At 44.4% G+C, this 17,684-nt stretch overlaps 1 protein-coding gene and 1 long non-coding RNA gene across 4 annotated transcripts in view; one reads left to right on the top strand and one right to left on the bottom strand.

Annotated features, from left to right (window-relative positions):
- Positions 1–17,385, top strand: part of LOC110506162 (serine incorporator 4-like) — a 48,948-nt gene extending 31,563 nt beyond the window's left edge. For 2 of the 3 annotated variants that reach the window (XM_090239087.1, XM_090239086.1), the window contains exons 8-12: positions 12,203–12,329; positions 12,783–12,855; positions 13,256–13,295; positions 13,869–14,019; positions 14,955–17,385. In XM_090239087.1, the coding sequence (XP_090095213.1) occupies positions 12,203–12,329; positions 12,783–12,855; positions 13,256–13,295; positions 13,869–14,019; positions 14,955–15,168 (605 nt within the window). In that variant the 3' untranslated portion in view covers positions 15,169–17,385. The remainder of the gene's footprint in view (positions 1–12,202; positions 12,330–12,782; positions 12,856–13,255; positions 13,296–13,868; positions 14,020–14,954) is intronic. The other variant, XM_090239088.1, reaches the window with a different exon arrangement.
- On the bottom strand, positions 11,323–15,162 carry LOC149983126 (uncharacterized). The gene is made up of 3 exons (XR_016496900.1): positions 14,851–15,162; positions 13,201–13,280; positions 11,323–12,344 (listed from the first exon to the last, which is right to left on the bottom strand). It is a non-coding gene; the product is annotated as an uncharacterized LOC149983126 (long non-coding RNA).
- Positions 17,386–17,684: the final 299 nt, after the last annotated feature.

The raw sequence follows: 17,684 nt of genomic DNA, 5'->3' as shown, positions 1-17,684 counted from the left end.
GCTGCCACCCCCGTGCTTCAAGGTTGGGATGGTGTTCTTCAGCTTGCAAGCCTCCCTCTTTTTCCTCCAAACATAACGATGGTAATTATGGCCAAACAGTTCTATTTTTGTTTCAGTAGGCCAGAGGACATTTCTCCAAAAAGTACAATCTTTGTCCCCATGTGCAGTTGCAAACCATGGTCTGGCTTTTTTATGGGGGTTTTGGAGCAGTTTCCTCCAGCATCTTCACAAGGTCCTTTGCTGTTGTTGTGGGATATATTTGTACTTTTTGCACCAAAATACATTAATCTCTAGGAGACAGAACGCGTCTCCTTCCTGAGCGGTATGACGGCTCCGTGATCCCATGGTGTTTATACTTGCGTACTATTATTTGTACAGATGAACATGGTACCTTCAGGCGTTTGTAAATTGCTCCCAAGGAAGAACCAGGCTTGTGGAGGTCTAAAAAAAGAATGGGGGAGGTTTTGCCTGATTTCTTTTGATTTTCCCATGATGTCAAGCAAAGAGGCACTGAGTTTGAAGGTAGGCCTTGAAATACATCCACAGGTACACCTCCAATTGACTCAATTTATGTAAATTAGCCTATCAGAAGCTTCTAAAGCCATAATTTTCTGGAATGTTCCAAGCACAGTCAACTTTGTGTATGAAAACTTCGGACTCACTAGAATTGTAATACAGTGAATTATAAGTTAAATAATCTGTCTTTAAACAATTGTTGGAAAAATGACTTGTGTCATGCCAAAGTAGATGTCCTAACCGACTTGCCAAAACTAGTTTGTTAACAAGAAATGTGTGGAGTGGTTGAAAAACGAGTTTTAATGACTCCAACCTAAGTGTATGTAAACTTCCGACTTCAACTGTACTTGCATGGATGCACGTGTGTGAGCAGGCACACACACACAGGCGCACATCATATCCTGTCCGACCCCTCACCACACACACTCACCTGAGTCACTTCTGACATAATGTGCACTTCAGTCACCTCTACTGCACCACAAACAACTCAATCACATTGAATCACAGCAATGCCCAAGCACACATTCACTCCAAGACAAGGTCTCTGTACATCACACACACTATGTGCTGCTACATGTTGTTCTTAGTGGAGACAGTATGCTGTAGGGAGGTGAAGAGGCTTTTTGGCATTCCTGATGGATCTAATGACAACATAACACAGTAATGCTGCCTGACAGTATCATTACACACTCTTACACGCCTTGTCTTGGTGAACAAGTAGTCCCTGTCCGTCTGTCTGTATCTGTCTGTCTCAGTCAGTCAGTCATTTTTTCAATGGAAACTAGTGGCTACAGTATGAAATAGTCCAACGTTATTCTGAAAGCATTTAAAAGGTTTTGCTGAACAGTTACTCTGACATGATCAGGTAACATTTCAAAACGTCAAATGGGATAAAATAATCAATCAACCTATCAATCAAATATCATTTTTGATTGTGTTTTAATGGTTATGTTAATTGTGCATACTGTAACTGGGTAAAGTTCACCATGTCAAATACTTGATCAACCTGCCATTACTGTGGTGATAAAGTAAAGGAGTTTCAACACAAAATACCAGGAGACAGGGTGAGAGATTTGATTAGGATCTCTTTTCGTCCACAATTTATAATACAATCACATTTTCACATATAACAAAGTGTTACAAACAGCAGACATAATACCCTGCTTTACTGACCAGATAAATACTCTAACAGTCTGAAAAGATAGATAGGTTCCTTCATCTACCATGGTCCTGCACAACCTTCCAATTTATTATATTTAAATGCTTCTAAAGTATTGTTTGAATGTATACTGTATATTGAAAGGTTTCTGGTTTGCTCAGATAAGAGAAAGAAGAATTACTGGGATGATAAAGTAGGGGGTCTATTTTTTTAGTCGTAGAGCTCCTGTCAGCTTCACCAGGCCAGAGGTTCCCCACAGTGAGAGGGGCACTGTGACCCCTCTGAAGCCGTGTACATTTTCTCGTGATGCATCCAATACACCAACCCAGTGTTTCTGAATCTGTATCCAATCTAGTCTCAAGCTGTGATTCATAAGGTATGAGATTCAGATGGAACCGACCTGTGGCTCCCACCGATACCGTCATCAGTCAAGCTCCCCTCTTACTTACACACGCTTAGTTCAATAACTCCATGTGAACGGGTGGATGGATTTGGATGTCAGTGCGTTACGTCAGATGAGTAATGGAGCAGCACAGTAACTGTACTCTACCTACCTGACCTCTCCACCAGCTCACTGCCATTCCAAACTGCCTCCCCCAATTGCCCCTTATCTCTTGCAACCTTCCCCATCCTCCCCCAGCCACCTACTACTCCAAACAGCCTGGCCCCTCAAACTTTCATTCCAATTCAGATTGCTTCATGATGCCGTACGGTACATTTTGAAAATATTGTTTCTGACTCCTATGCTTCCACCTGCCTCTGCTAATTCCCCCTGGTCTTTCACAACCTCCTCCAGCCCCCGACTGAGTCTCCAAACACAACCCCCAGGGAGTCCAACAGTCATCTTTCTCATTCCTCTCTCTCTGGATTTATGAGTCCCTTCAGACATCCAGCTATTTCCTCTCATCTTTCTCTTTTTAAACATTCTCTCTTCCTTTCTCTCTATTTAACTATGTATCTTTCTCCATCTCTCCTTCTCACAAGCCATGCTTCTATCATATAACGGTGATTTGTTGTGACATTGCAACGTGATATTGCTTTGAGTTGACATGTACATAACATTGTTTTGAAAAGGAATGTCTGTTCCACCCATTCTGATTTGTACATTCTTTGTACCAGCTAGTTGTTTTGCGTGGAGGCAAGGGTACGTGCTGTCCCGGGGCAGTACAGGGCAATGCTGCAACTTGTTGAGGAAATCAGCACCGTGTATAAAAACATCTGTTCAACACATACACTCACACTAAACATCCCCAGTAAGGATAGTGTTTTAAATAGTCATTTTCACTGGAGAGTGTGTGTGTGTGTGTGTACACATGCATGTATATGTGTGGGCCCTGTTCAGAAGTAGTGCACTATAAAGGGAATAGGGTGTCATTTGGGACGCAAGCGAGTGGTCCTCCCTCCTGTCCTGTTCAGTCATGTTTGCCTGTTCAGTTTCCCTCTGGCTCAGTCTGCTGGGTGACCTCATCAAGCACACAGGCACACAGACACACATCCCTGTGTTTCTATGTGGAGGAATTAGTCTGGAGTGGGACTGAAAACACACAACACTGGGAGCAGGACAGGTCCCCTCTCCCCTGCAGTGGGCTCGGCCTGGTGTGTGTGTGTACAGTAAGCAACCCTGTAATTGTTTTCACTGAACCCAAGGCATCTGTTCTCTTGGTCACAACACTCTGGAATCCACAGCTATGGCCACCTGGGGGAGGGAGACACAGAAACAGAGAGAGACCGAGAGAGAGAGAGAGACACAGAGCGAGAGACACACACCACACACACAGAGAGACAAACACACACACACACAGACACACACACAGATATGCCTATCATAACACAGTAATAGTGTTAGTTTGCATCTCACACAAAGAACCAATGTTTGACAGTCTGTTTAGTCTTACGCACAGCCAGAGACTCAGCGGCCCCTCTACCTTTATTGTTCCAATTGTCCCAGGGATAGACATGAGGCAAAGAAAACAATGTCCGGTCAAGTATATTGTTATTATTGCACTTACTTACCTCCAGGGATGTTTTCTTGTCCTGCCTTGGCTATTATTGTATTGTAGTATTGTACATGTTATAAATCTGTAATATTAGAGTAATAATATATTGAATGATGTATTGTGTTGTTAAGGGTGTAGGCTGTTAGGTTTGGTTGTGATGTAATTGTTTTAATCCTGTTTGGACCCCAGGAAGATTAGCTGTTGCCTCAGCTAATGGGGATCCTCAGAAATATCAAAACAACTATACAACACTGGGCCTCCGTAATCTGACATTCTGAATCAGAGCCCGTATTCATTTATCATCTTAGAGAAGGAGTGCTGATCTACGATCAGTTTTGTATTTTAGATCATAATGAAAAAGATATGGACAGGGGGGACCTGATCCTAGATCAGCACTCATACTCTGAGGTGAGTACAGCCCCAGGCGATTATAGAGAACAGTGGAGGCTGGTGACTTGAAAAATGGAAGAGGATGGGAGACCCATGGTTTAGGTGCGGAACGCAGAGACGTCAAAGTGTGTTTCAAAAATGGTCAAATAGTAATTATGTTAACCTAAAGCATTTAATAAAGACATTTATAGTACAATATTATGGAGAATGGAAATGAGAGGGCTACTTACACAGTGTTGGAAAGGGATCACAGCAGTGATTGAATGAGGATATGAGGCATGAGTTGAGGTGTTCAGAGGCTTGACTTCAGGACAGGATTTGACTAGAAAGACAAAAAACAATAACAACACAATGCAGTTAGACAACAGAGCTAAGAAGGAGTTAGTCCAAGCAAGCAGTAAAATCACTGATGTGTAATAATGTGTTTGTGTGTATGTGTGATTGACTCTACATACAGTAATGACAGAACATTGATAGGGGTACTCACAGTGCTTGGAAAGGAAACATTCAATTTATCCCCTGGGACCCAGAGTTTTTCTTTATCTTTTAACCTAACCAGGAAAACTCTGGATCCTATAAAGTTATGACAGTGATTATTCAGCTGTAAAATGGTTTTTATAAGGGCTATGATGGGACCAGTTGTAGTGAGGTGTGTACTGGCGGCAGAGAAGTCAGGCGCAGGAGAACGAAAACTGATTTACAACGGTGTCGTTTAATATCCATAAACCACCGTCAGCAGAACACAATAAATGGGTCAAACAAAATCCGGTAAATACCAGCATACCGTGCAAAAGCACTACAAGAAACAATTACCAACAAGGGGGAACAGAGGGTTAAATACACAACATGTAATTGATGGAATTGGAACCAGGTGTGATGGAAGAAAAGACAAAACCAATAGAAAGTTAAAAGTGGATCAGCGATGGCTAGAAGGTCGGTGACTTCGACCGCCGAACGCCGCCCGAACAAGGAAAGGGACCAACTTCAGCGGAAGTCGTGACACCAGTTTTTTCTAATCAGGTCACATGTTTTTTTTTAAATGTCAAACTGCAGCAACCTTATACTTGTTCATATGAATTATATTTATACTAGATTAGGAGGGGGATTTCCTCTACCCAGACAACTGATAGACAGAACTCACAGGGCTGAGCTTGCGTTACGCATGTTTGCGTTATGACTCACGTCTGTCATCACTATTATGTTGATTGATTCATTCCAGTTAATAATTTTGGATTGAAAACGTATAGGCAGCCTAGTCAGCCCAATTTTGAATATAAACCAAATTTGATCACATTCACATTTTCTCCTGACACACAAATGGACTATGAATACATAACATTACCAATTATTTACCTAAACCAGATGAGCAGGGTGCATAGGCTGTATGCAGCACCTATTATTAGTAGCCTACAGTTAATCAGACTGCAACATTGTCTCGTTTTCATCCCATACAGCATGTCAGATCTCTAATGTTTAGGTGTAGCCTAGGCTGCTGCAACATTTATGTCATGAGTTTTTGCTTGTGTCTGTCTGGAGTGATTATGTGTTATCTTTGCTAAATAAATACCGGAGCAAAGTGGAAAACCTACTTGAGCATGTGCGAAAATGTTCTGTGTCAAACTCTCTTTCATCTAACTTTTAATGGATGACACGATGGAAGCTATCAAATCATTCAGAACATGGGGCCTCCCGGGTGGCGCAGTGGTTAAGGGCGCTGTACTGCAGCGCCAGCTGTGCCATCAGAGTCCTGGGTTCGCGCCCAGGCTCTGTCGTAACCGGCCGCGACCGGGAGGTCCGTGGGGCGACACACAATTGGCCTAGCGTCGCCCGGGTTAGGGAGGGCTTGGTCGGTAGGGGTGTCCTTGTCTCATCGCGCACCAGCGACTCCTGTGGCGGGCTGGGCGCAGTGTACGCTAGCCAAGGTGGCCAGGTGCACGGTGTTTCCTCCGGCGCATTGGTGCGGCTGGCTTCCGGGTTGGATGTGCGCTGTGTTAAAGAAGCAGCGGCTTGGTTGGTTGTGTATCGGAGGACGCATGACTTTCAACCTTCATCTCTCCCGAGCCCGTACGGGAGTTGTAGCGATGAGACAAGATAGTAGCTACTACAACAATTGGATACTACGAAATTGGGGAGAAAAAGGGGTAAAAATTCAAAAAAAAAAAAAAAATCATTCAGAACATCCCAGAAAAAAAGTAGAACGTTCCATAAGTTCAGCAAGCATCGTAACTGCAAGTAGGGTTTCCACTTACCGCTGTAGTTGCACTTGTTAGCGGAACTTTCCCTCTCGTCGTGTCCTCTAAAAGCCATGGCGAAAAAAAGTAGTGTGTCCCCGTTTCTCGTTTCTCGACTTTTTCCCAGAAGCTTGAATCTGATGTGCTTTTTATTTTGCCGTTCAGCTTAATGATCAATACCCACTGGCTGCTCCATGCTTAATGATTCAGGTACCCACCAAGGCTCAGACTTTACAAAAAGCAGGCAAGGCCAGAAATACAGGTGGCTTAAATACAGGACGTGGACCCCACTCCATGACAGTTTTAATCCCCCTCCTAAACGTCCCTAAATAGGTTACCCACCACAATGATAACATGGGACAGAGGGACAGCTCGGGACAGAGGTAACTCGGGACAGATGGGTAGCTCAGCACTGAGAGGAAGCTCAGCACTGAGAAGAAGCTCAGCACTGAGAAGAAGCCCAGGCAGGTAGTAGAAACTACCAGAACCTGGCTGGCTGGCGGTTTCAGCAGATCCTGGTCGACTAGCAGATCTGGAAGAATCTGGTCGACTGGCGGATCTGGGAGAATCTGGTCGACTGGCGGATCTGGGAGAATCTGGTCGACTGGCGGATCTGGGAGAATCTGGTCGACTGGCGGATCTGGGAGAATCTGGTCGACTGGCAGATCTGGGAGAATCTGGACGACTGACAGATCTGGGAGAGTCAGGACGACTGGCAGATCTGGAAGAGTCTGGACGACTGGCAGATCTGGAAGAGTCTGGTCGACTGGCAGATCTGGAAGAGTCTGGTCGACTGGCAGATCTGGAAGAGTCTGGTCGACTGGCAGATCTGGAAGAGTCTGGTCGACTGGCAGATCTGGAAGAGTCTGGACGACTGGCAGATCTGGAAGAGTCTGGACGACTGGCAGATCTGGAAGAGTCTGGACGACTGGCAGATCTGGAAGAGTCTGGACGACTGGCAGATCTGGAAGAGTCTGGACGACTGGCAGCTCTGGCTGCCCCATGCTGACTGGCTGCTCCATGATGACTGGCAGCTCTGGCTGCTCCATGCTGACTGGCTGCTCCATGCTGACTGGCAGCTCTGGCTGCTCCATGCTGACTGGCTGCTCCATGCTGACTGGCAGCTCTGGCTGCTCCATGCTGACTGGTTGCTCTGGCTGCTCCATGCTGACTGGCTGCTCCATGCTGACTGGCGGCCCTGGCTGCTCCATGCTGACTGGCGGCCCTGGCTGCTCCATACTGACTGGCGGCTCTGGCGGCTCCTTGCAGACTGGCAGCTCTGGCGGCTCCTTGCAGACTGGCAGCTCTGGCGGCTCCTTGCAGACTGGCAGCTCTGGCGGCTCCTTGCAGACTGGCAGCTCTGGCGGCTCCTTGCAGACTGGCAGCTCTGGCGGCTCCTTGCAGACTGGCAGCTCTGGCGGCTCCTTGCAGACTGGCAGCTTTGGCGGCATCCTGCAGACAGGCAGCTCTGGCGGCTCCTTGCAGACTGGCAGCTCCTTGCAGACTGGCAGCTCTATGCAGACTGGCAGCTCCTTGCAGACTGGCAGCTCCTTGCAGACTGGCAGCTCTATGCTAACTGGCAGCTCTATGCTAACTGGCAGCTCTATGCTAACTGGCAGCTCTATGCTAACTGGCAGCTCTATGCTAACTGGCAGCTCTTTGCAAACTGGCAGCTCTTTGCAAACTGGCAGTTCTGAACAGGCGGGAGACTCCGGCAGCGCTGTAGAGAAGGAAGGCTCTAACAGCGCTAAACAGGCGGGAGACTCCGACAGCGCTGGAGAGGAGGAGGGCCCCGACAGCGCTGGACAGGCGAGGCGCACTGTAGGCCTGATGCGTGGTGCTGGCACTGGTGGTACTGGGCCGAGGACACGCACAGGAAGCCTGGTGCGGGGAGCTGCTACCGGAGGGCTGGGGTGTGGAGGTGGTACTGGAAAAACCGGACCGTGCAGGCGCACTGGAGGTCTTGAGCACCGAGCCTGCCCAACCTTACCTGGTTGAATGCTCACGGTCGCCCTGCCAGTGCGGCGAGGTGGAATAGCCCGCACTGGGCTATGCAGGCGAACCGGAGACACCGAGCGCAAGGCTGGTGCCATGTAAGCCGGCCCAAGGAGACGCACTGGGGACCAGCTGCGTAGAGCCGGCTTCATGGCATTAGGCTCGACGCTCAATCTAGCCCGGCCGACACGCGGAGCTGGAATATACCGCACCGGGCTATGCACCCGCACTGGAGACACCGTGCGCACCACTGCATAACACGGTGCCTGTCCGGTCTCTCTAGCCCCCCGGTAAGCACAGGGAGTCTGCCCAGGTCTCCTACCTGGCGTAGCCATACTCCCTGTTAGCCCCCCCCCAAGAAATTTTTGGGGCTGCCTCTCGGGCTTCCTTGCCAGCCGTGTTCCCTCATATCGCCGGCTCCTCTCTCCGGCTGCCTCTGCTCTCCTAAGTGCCTCCACCTGTTCCCATGGGAGGTGATCTCTTCCAGCCAGTATCTCCTCCCAAGTGTAACAGCTCTTGCCATCTAAAACGTCCTCCCATGTCCATTCCTCTTTACGCTGCTGTTGCTGCCTGTTGACACGCTGCTTGGTCCGTTGGTGGTGGGTGATTCTGTAATGAGTTTCGTCTTCATACGAAGGAGAGTCGGACCAAAATGCAGCGTGTGGTTTACGATCCATGTTTTAATGAACAAACGTAAAACACGAATCAATACAAACACTACAAAATAAAGAACGTGATGTACGTAACGAAAACCTAAACAGCCTATCTGATGAAAATACATAGACAGGAACAATCACCCACAAACACACAGTGAAACCCAGGCTACCTAAATATGGTTCCCAATCAGAGACAATGACGAACACCTGCCTCTGATTGAGAACCATATCAGGCCGAACATAGAACTAGACAAACTAGACATGTAACATAGAATGCCCACTCAGATCACACCCTGACCAATCAAAACATAGAAAATACAAAGTAAACTATGGTCAGGGCGTGACAAAAAGAAAGTGTTGGAGAAGTAAAAGTGCAATATGTGCCATGTAAGAAAGCGAACGTTTAATAAGTTCCTTGCTCAGAACATGAGAACATATGAAAGCTGGTGGTTCCTTTTAACTTGAGTCTTCAATATTCCCAGGTAAGAAGTTTTAGGTTTTAGTTATTATAGGAATTATAGGACTATTTCTCTCTATACCATTTGTATTTCATATACCTTTGACTATTGGATGTTCTTATAGGCACTTTAGTATTGCCAGTGTAACAGTATAGCTTCCATCCCTGTCCTCGCTCCTACCTGGGCTCGAACCAGGAACACAACGACAACAGCCACCCTCGAAGCAGCGTTACCCATGCAGAGCAAGGGGAACAACTGCTCCAAGTCTCAGAGCAAGTGACGTTTGAAACGCTATTAGTGCGCACCCAGCTAACTAGCTAGCCATTTCACATCACATCGTTACACCAGCCTAATCTCGGGAGTTCATAGGCTTGAAGTCATAAACAGCAGAGCTGCTGGCAAAACGCACGAAAGTGCTGTTTGAATGAATGCTTATGAGCCTGCTGGTGCCTACCATCGCTCAGTCAGACTTCTCTATCAAATCATAGACTTAATTATAACCAAATAACACACAGAAATGTGAGCCTTAGGTCATTAATATGGTAGAATCCGGAAACTATCATCTCGAAAGCAAGAAGTTTATTCTTTCAGTGAAATATGGAACCGTTCCGTATTTTATCTAACGGGTGGCATCCATCAGTCTAAATATTCCTGTTACATTGCACAACCTTCAATGTTATGTCATAATTACGTAAAATTCTGCCAAATTAGTTCGCAATGAGCCAGGCGGCCCAAACTGTTGCATATACCCTGACTCTGCGTGCAATGAACGCAAGAGAAGTGACACAATTTCACCTGGTTAATATTGACTGCTAACCTGGATTTATTTTAGCTAAATATGCAGGTTTAAAAATATATACTTCTGTGTATTGATTTTAAGAATGGCATTGGTGTTTATGGTTAGGTACACATGGGAGCAAAGACAGTCCTTTTTAGCGAATGCGCACTGCATCGATTATATGCAACGCAGGACACGCTAAATAAACTAGTAATACCATCAACCATGTGTAGTTATAACTAGTGATTATGATTGATTAAGTTTAATGCTAGCTAGCAACTTACCTTGGCTTCTTACTGCATTCGCGTAACAGGCGGGCTCCTCGTGAGTCAGGTGGTTAGAGCGTTGGACTAGTTAACCGTAAGGTTGCAAGATTGAATCCCTGAGCTGACAAGGTGAAAATCTGTTGTTCTGCCCCTGAACAAGGCAGTTAACCCACCGTTTCTAGGCCGTCATTGAAAATAAGAATGTGTTCTTAACTGACTTGCCTAGTTAAATAAAGATTAAATAAAGGTGTATTTTTTATTTATTTTTTTATTAATAAATCGGCTTCCAAGATTACTGATCTCCGATTGTTATGAAAACTTGAAATCGGCCCTAATTAATCGGCCATTCCGATTAATCGGTCGACCTCTACTTTTGATACCAATCGGTATTGAACACCCTCACCTTTTCACCCTTCTTCGTGAAACTGATCTCAGGCAGAGGTCGACCCTCAGTTTTAATTAGCACCTTTTCCGTGTACCACAGCGAATTAAAAGGGGTTCTTTATCAAAAAGTTAACAAAATTGAAATAAATTGCACTAACTGGACACAAAAATGATGTTCTAAAACCAAGAAAACAATCTACCTCCTCCGTGTCCTGTAATTTGAAGAAACAAATTTGAATTGAAAAATATGACTTTTCAATCTCCAATAATGTCACCAAGCTCCTCAACACATAGATTCCCACCCTAATGCTTTGTGGCACAAGCCCAATACAACACTCGTTTCATCTGATCCTAATCCTATGATTGTTGATTGGTTGGAGGTCGTCCTCTGGGAGTGGTCAAAATTACCATGCAGGTCTATTGAAGGGGGTGAGGCCTACGTGCCTCCTAGGTTTTGTATGAGGTCAATATACACAGAAGACAAAAGCTATCTTTTTTAGTGTTTCATTTTAATTAAATTTCACCGAGGAGGATGGTCCTCCCCTTCCTCCTCTGAGGAGCGTCCGCTGATAGAGAACCACACACTAATATAGGGTCAAACAGACAGGGAGAAGCAGACACTACTATAGGGTCATACAGACAGGGAGAACCACACACTATTATAGGGGCATACAGACAGGGAGAACCACACACTAATATAGGGGCATACAGACAGGGAGAACCACACACTACTATAGGGTCATACAGACAGGGAGAACCACACACTACTATAGGGTCATACAGACAGGGAGAACCACACACTACTATAGGGTCATACAGACAGGGAGAACCACACACTATTATAGGGTCATACAGACAGGGAGAACCACACACTATTATAGGGGCATACAGACAGGGAGAACCACACACTAATATAGGGGCATACAGACAGGGAGAACCACACACTACTATAGGGTCATACAGACAGGGAGAACCACACACTACTATAGGGTCATACAGACAGGGAGAACCACACACTACTATAGGGTCATACAGACAGGGAGAACCACACACTATTATAGGGTCATACAGACAGGGAGAACCACACACTACTATAGGGTCAAACAGACAGGGAGAACCAGACACTACTATAGGGTCATACAGACAGGGAGAACCACACACTATTATAGGGGCATACAGACAGGGAGAACCACACACTATTATAGGGTCATACAGACAGGGAGAACCACACACTACTATAGGGTCATACAGACAGGGAGAAACACACTTTTCTTTATTCCCTCAGTAAAACCACACAGTTCACTGTTACTAAAGAAAAGCTGGAAACAGAGGATGAAACTTTCTTTGCTCTGCTCCCTCTCTGTTTTCCCAGTGGTGTACCAGGGGGTGAATATGACAGTATGTTACCCCAGTGTGGGTCAGGATGGCATCCAGAAGGAGACCAACGCGGTGGCCATTATAGGAGCTGCCATCATGTACTGCTGTGTGCTCTTCGCCTGGTGAGTGGCACGTCACTGGAGGAGTGTGTAATGAATGTCAAAACGTTTTCCCATTGAATCATATGTACAGTCTCTCTACACAGTGATCGAACAATAAGAGCTCTATTCAATCCGAATCGCTGAAGATCAGTGTTACAGCGTGATTGAAATTTAAAGACAATTGTCCTGCGTTAGTGGAGACTGCATTCACGGTAAACACTGCATGTGTTGGCTCAATCAGAAAATACCTTTACATTTATATTGCGCAATCTGTAACACTTCATCGATACAGACTGAATAGAGACCCAAGTACTTTACTTATTGACTTATTTAGGCTAATTACTTACTAACTTTCTATGTAACAAATGGAGTGCAATTTTGAGCTTATTTTTTGTTTCTTTTTGAAAAAAATACATTGCTTGTCCTAATATTAGTTTACCTCAGTTGCTTATCCAAACAATGCTATATTTTCAGTAACGAAGCATCCTACCTGGCAGAGGTTTTTGGCCCTTTCTGGATGATCAAAGTTTACCGCTATGAGTTCCAGGTAAAGTACGAATTCATATAAAAATATTACTATCAAGGATCATTCACTGCCAACATGGATAATGGAGGATCAACTCTGTGTTCCTGTGGCTCTGCATACATCATGTTCTCAGTGGGTTCGTGGCACTTTAATTGGGGAGGATGGGCTCGTAGTAATAGTTGGAGTGGAATAGATGGAATGGTATCAAATACGATGCCATTCCATTCGCTCCGTTCCGGACATTATTATGAGCTGTCCCCCCTCAGCAGCCTTCACTGATCTTGGTATTAATTTGTGATGTGTGAGCGGCATGTTTCCACGCTCCATACGTGTGGAGAATGTATGGGTATCCTGAGCTCTGCTTACCTCTAGCAGTTTGATACAACTCCTGGAATCTCTCTCTCTCTCTCCGTTTTCCTAGAAAGCCACATGCTGCTTCTGCTGCCCTGACAAAGAGGAAGGTTGGTAGCCTACATGTCAATACATTCTCAGCAACATTTTATTTGAAGGGTACCTGAATAAAGACTTCGTAACACATTCATGAAACATACATAAAACAAAAATAAGCAGTACATTTATGTTGGCGAAAAACTTCCTTTAAAGTTGCGGTTGTTGACATAAGCATGAATGTTAATGTAGTGCTTATGAATGTTAATGTAGTGCTTATGAATGTTTATGTAATGAAGTCCTTATGTCCTTATGTAGGTACCCATAAAATATATAGTTACGTAGTTATCTTAATACGGATTCTTCTCCATATTATAAAGATGCCAGTATTAAGGCTGCAGAATAGAAAATATGTCTAAATAATTTATGTACAGACTAGCGGCTAGCCTATACTGAGTCTGGTGTTATGACATTCAAATAAAATCAATATGATTTAGCACTATTCTTACACCTTCTGGGAAAATAAAATGACTGTGAAAGATAAATTGCATGTTTTCTATATGCTGCTATGGTATTGTCGAGAGCAGCACGATTCTTTATCACCCTCAGGTGATTGACTTTATATGTTCGGTCTGTGGTGTTTCCAGAGGTGGAGTTTGTGATTGACGAAGATATCAAGGGCTGCCAGAAGGTGATTCACAACGAGAACCAGAGAGTGGCTTACAGCTACTTTTTCTTCCACTTCGTCTTCTTCCTGGCCTCGCTCTACGTCATGATGACCCTAACCAACTGGTTCAGGTCAATATCTCACTCACTGGGCATTGGACACCCCAGCAAACACACAACCACAACACAACGTTGTCTCAATGTTGACGTTACATGAAAATGAAGACACTTGATGGCTCAATCATAAGGGCTACATAACCATGTCATAATATAACCCTGTCATAATATAACAGATATCATAAACAGTCATGATAGCCTTCAACGCGTAAGCGCATTTTTCCTCTATATTGTGCTCGCATTTGTCACACTGCTTTTCCAAATTGAAGCGTTTCACACCGCATCCCAAACACCTGAGGGTAACAACATCAGTTTGTCAGTAAATGTCTACAACTAACTAGTAGCTGGGATGAGTTAAACATTTTTGGCATCGCTAGTTAGCGATGTATGCTAACATTAGCTATCATTGCTAACTAGGTAGCTAGAGGACTGCATCTAACTAGTTCACTTGCTGCTGATGTTGAATCATTGCTGGTGAATGTTCATTACATCGTTGGGGGTTTTAACTGAGATTTGTGATATAGCTAGCTAGTCTCCAGCTAGAAAGGGAAACAGAACATTTGGTTGGGGCCACCTAGCAACAAAAATGTGCACTGACTCGGCGGAGCGCATCAACAGCTCAGCCGTTCAAAGCGGAGCGTCTCTCTTCTTTTGGGGGAAATTGCCATGTCGACGCAGAACCAAACTTCATACAGTCATTAAAATACAGTTGTGGGCACTTAAGTTGCAACACTACCTTATAGCATCATGTAGTGATAGTTTGCCACAAAAACATGTACCGCAGTACAGTGTAAAAAAAACACATTTTAGTTCCCTTAATTGTGGGTAAGATTCTTGTTGACTCACCTCATTCGTTACCTGGTTGTACACAGCAGCTATATTGTGCCATTGTACCTCCATTGCCGTGCTAATCAAAATGCCTCTCCCACCTTTCCTTCCGCCCCCTCCAGCTATGAGTCAGCGGTGCTGGAGACCACGTTCACCCACGGCAGCTGGTCCACGTTCTGGGTGAAAATGTCATCGTGTTGGGCATGCGTGGTACTCTACCTCTGGCTGCTGCTGAGCCCACTCTGCCACTGTGGCTCCGACTCGCACCGCCCGCGACGTTCCCGCATTAAACGCCGCTCAGCCAACTCCTCCAGTCACGTCAGTGTCAGCGTCTGACCTGTGACCTTTGAGTCAGAGCCTGGCTTCTGGGGGTGGAGAACAGGATAGGACAGCTAGCAGGAGAAGATGGACAATTTCCCCCGCTGTGGTACCCGGAAGGTGGAGGATGGTTTTGATGATATCCCCTTGAACCCTCCACCAGTCTCCCATATTGAAGTCGGATGTCAGGGGACAGAGATGAGAGGTCATGGGTCATTGAGACTCACTCCAGCTAGAAGGACAGACTAACAGACTAACCAGAGGATTAATGAATGAATCTGATGTTCCTCACACAGACCACCTGAACCTCCAAACATAGACCAAGGGACTAACCAGACTGTGCTCTGAAACAGGAACAAAGACCCTATACAGAATCACTACATCCTGCCATCCAAACTGATTTCACAACATTTCACTATTGTTTCACTCGGTAAGTGAAGTATTCTGTCTGGTTTAACCAGGCTAGAACCACTATGGACTACTATGCTGAGACTGCCAAAAGGGAACAAAAAGGATGAGCTCTTGACTGGCTTACGACGGGAGCTGTAGGGAAATGTTGGCTGACTTTTTACTCTTTTTGAATATTTTATTTCTTATAGTAAGGACTGTGTACCATTTTTTTAAATTACAACCGGGGGTACATTTGTCAGTAGGATCATTATTTTTCTCAGTGGTTTCAACAACTCAAGGTTTACCTGAACATTTCACACCATTTCAAAGGTTTACATGAACATTTTGCACATTTGTGTGTTCATACTGTTTGAATATGTTCGCTCTGGTGTTGAGCTAATGTGAATGATAAAATAAAATATTACTTAACACTTTCGCCAACAGGTATAATGCTATATTACTTATTATAAGCATGTATGAGCCTTTATAATGCCTTACAATAAGGCCTATACTGTTTTATGTTGGCCGAGCAAATTTCCAACGGACCTAATGGCTTATATAGTCAGGATCATTATGAGTTGATTACAACACATTATAAGGGGTTCATATATGTTCATGACAAGTCTTTCAATGCATTATATCTGTCGGCTTTAAGTAAAATGTTACCAAATACTCTTATACCAATTATTTATTTCGCAATGCCTTTTTAACATCGTGGGAGTGGTGTATCCATTTCTAAATTGGTTTTTGAAAGGAAAATGTGGTAAAATTGTTTTGGAAGTTAAGTTTTACAAGAAACCCCAGCTACAAGACCCTGACATGTCTGGTTTAAAGGGGCTCTCTGTGATCTGGGGTGTATTTGCTAGGAACAGAATGGAAACAAATGTGCCGAAACGGGAAGAAACGCTTGTTTGGTATTCACATTTGAAAATGCTTCGCTACGGAGTGCACTAATGAATGCACCCGTGTTTTAGAAGAACCATTGAGGATCGAGAGCCAAGTTTCTGTGAAGACTTCTACACAGTTAATGACCAATAATTTGACTCTGTAAAACCTTTGTGTACGATACTGCATTTAGGTCCTTTTTTAGCTCATTTCATGTTACTATGATAGCAGGTGTGTGAAGTTATTTTTGTAAATACATTTTATAATGAAACACAGCTTCTGTTGATTAAAGTGTGATATTTTTGTAAGCGAACAACCCCTAAAATCACATTGGATTCCAATTAGTTTCCCAAATTCCATTTTCTCCCTTTTGTATTTTTCAGGTTTTCGCTCTCAGAAATCACGCCTTTTTAAATTATTTTTTTTACACATAACAACAAAAATGGATGATCCAAGTCCACAACAATGCTTGAACCACATCAGGGCACCACTTTTGAGGTCTGTGAAAAATAGAAAACAATTTAGATTTAAATTACCCTTTAATGCAACTGTGCACCAGCAAGAGACTGTTTGGTTAGTGATGTTTATGTGGTGCTCATATGATTGCAGAATTTGCTAAACAAATGGCCACTGGATTGATGCAAATAATCATATGATTCGGCCAGGTAGGCATAGGCTACTTTGTAGTTAACATTTAATTGAGAAGGTTTTGGGAAAAGCCTTTCTATCTCTACCAGAAGACGTTTATCATTACCATCATTGCTAATGGCTACACAAAGTGTAGACATATGCACACACACACACACACTCCTTTTCCAACTCAGAAAGTTGCTGGATAATACGAATCACATTCTGACTGAACCGAATAGGCTACACACGCTCATTCAAATTCAAATATCTAAACTACAGTTGTTGCGTGTGAAAAGGTTTCACATACAAAAAATAAAAAGTCAATGTGCATCAGCGTTTCATCTTTCCCTACTCTCGCTTCGCTTGTTAGATATTAAGCACATTGATAGTTCGCTAGCAAACCTCTCCTGTTGATGTACTGTATCATAGCAACAGGCTAACAGGAGGCAGCAGCAGTCTAAATGATCAGATCGAAACATGCGATGAGAAGTGATCAAGTGAAATATGAAGCAAGTGAACGGAGACAGCTTCACTCTATCCAATCAGAACAGCAGGATCAACATACAGCCCTCCCTTCTCTTTACAGACAGGCAACTAGCCAGTTGAGGTATGTACAGCACCGTGCTGAG

The sequence above is a fragment of the Oncorhynchus mykiss genome, chromosome 6 (assembly GCF_057628025.1).
Source record: "Oncorhynchus mykiss isolate SJ-2025 chromosome 6, ASM5762802v1, whole genome shotgun sequence".
Classification (NCBI taxonomy): Eukaryota; Metazoa; Chordata; class Actinopteri; order Salmoniformes; family Salmonidae; genus Oncorhynchus; species Oncorhynchus mykiss.
Note: the sequence above shows the minus strand (reverse complement) of the source record. Positions and strands in the feature narration are given on the sequence as shown.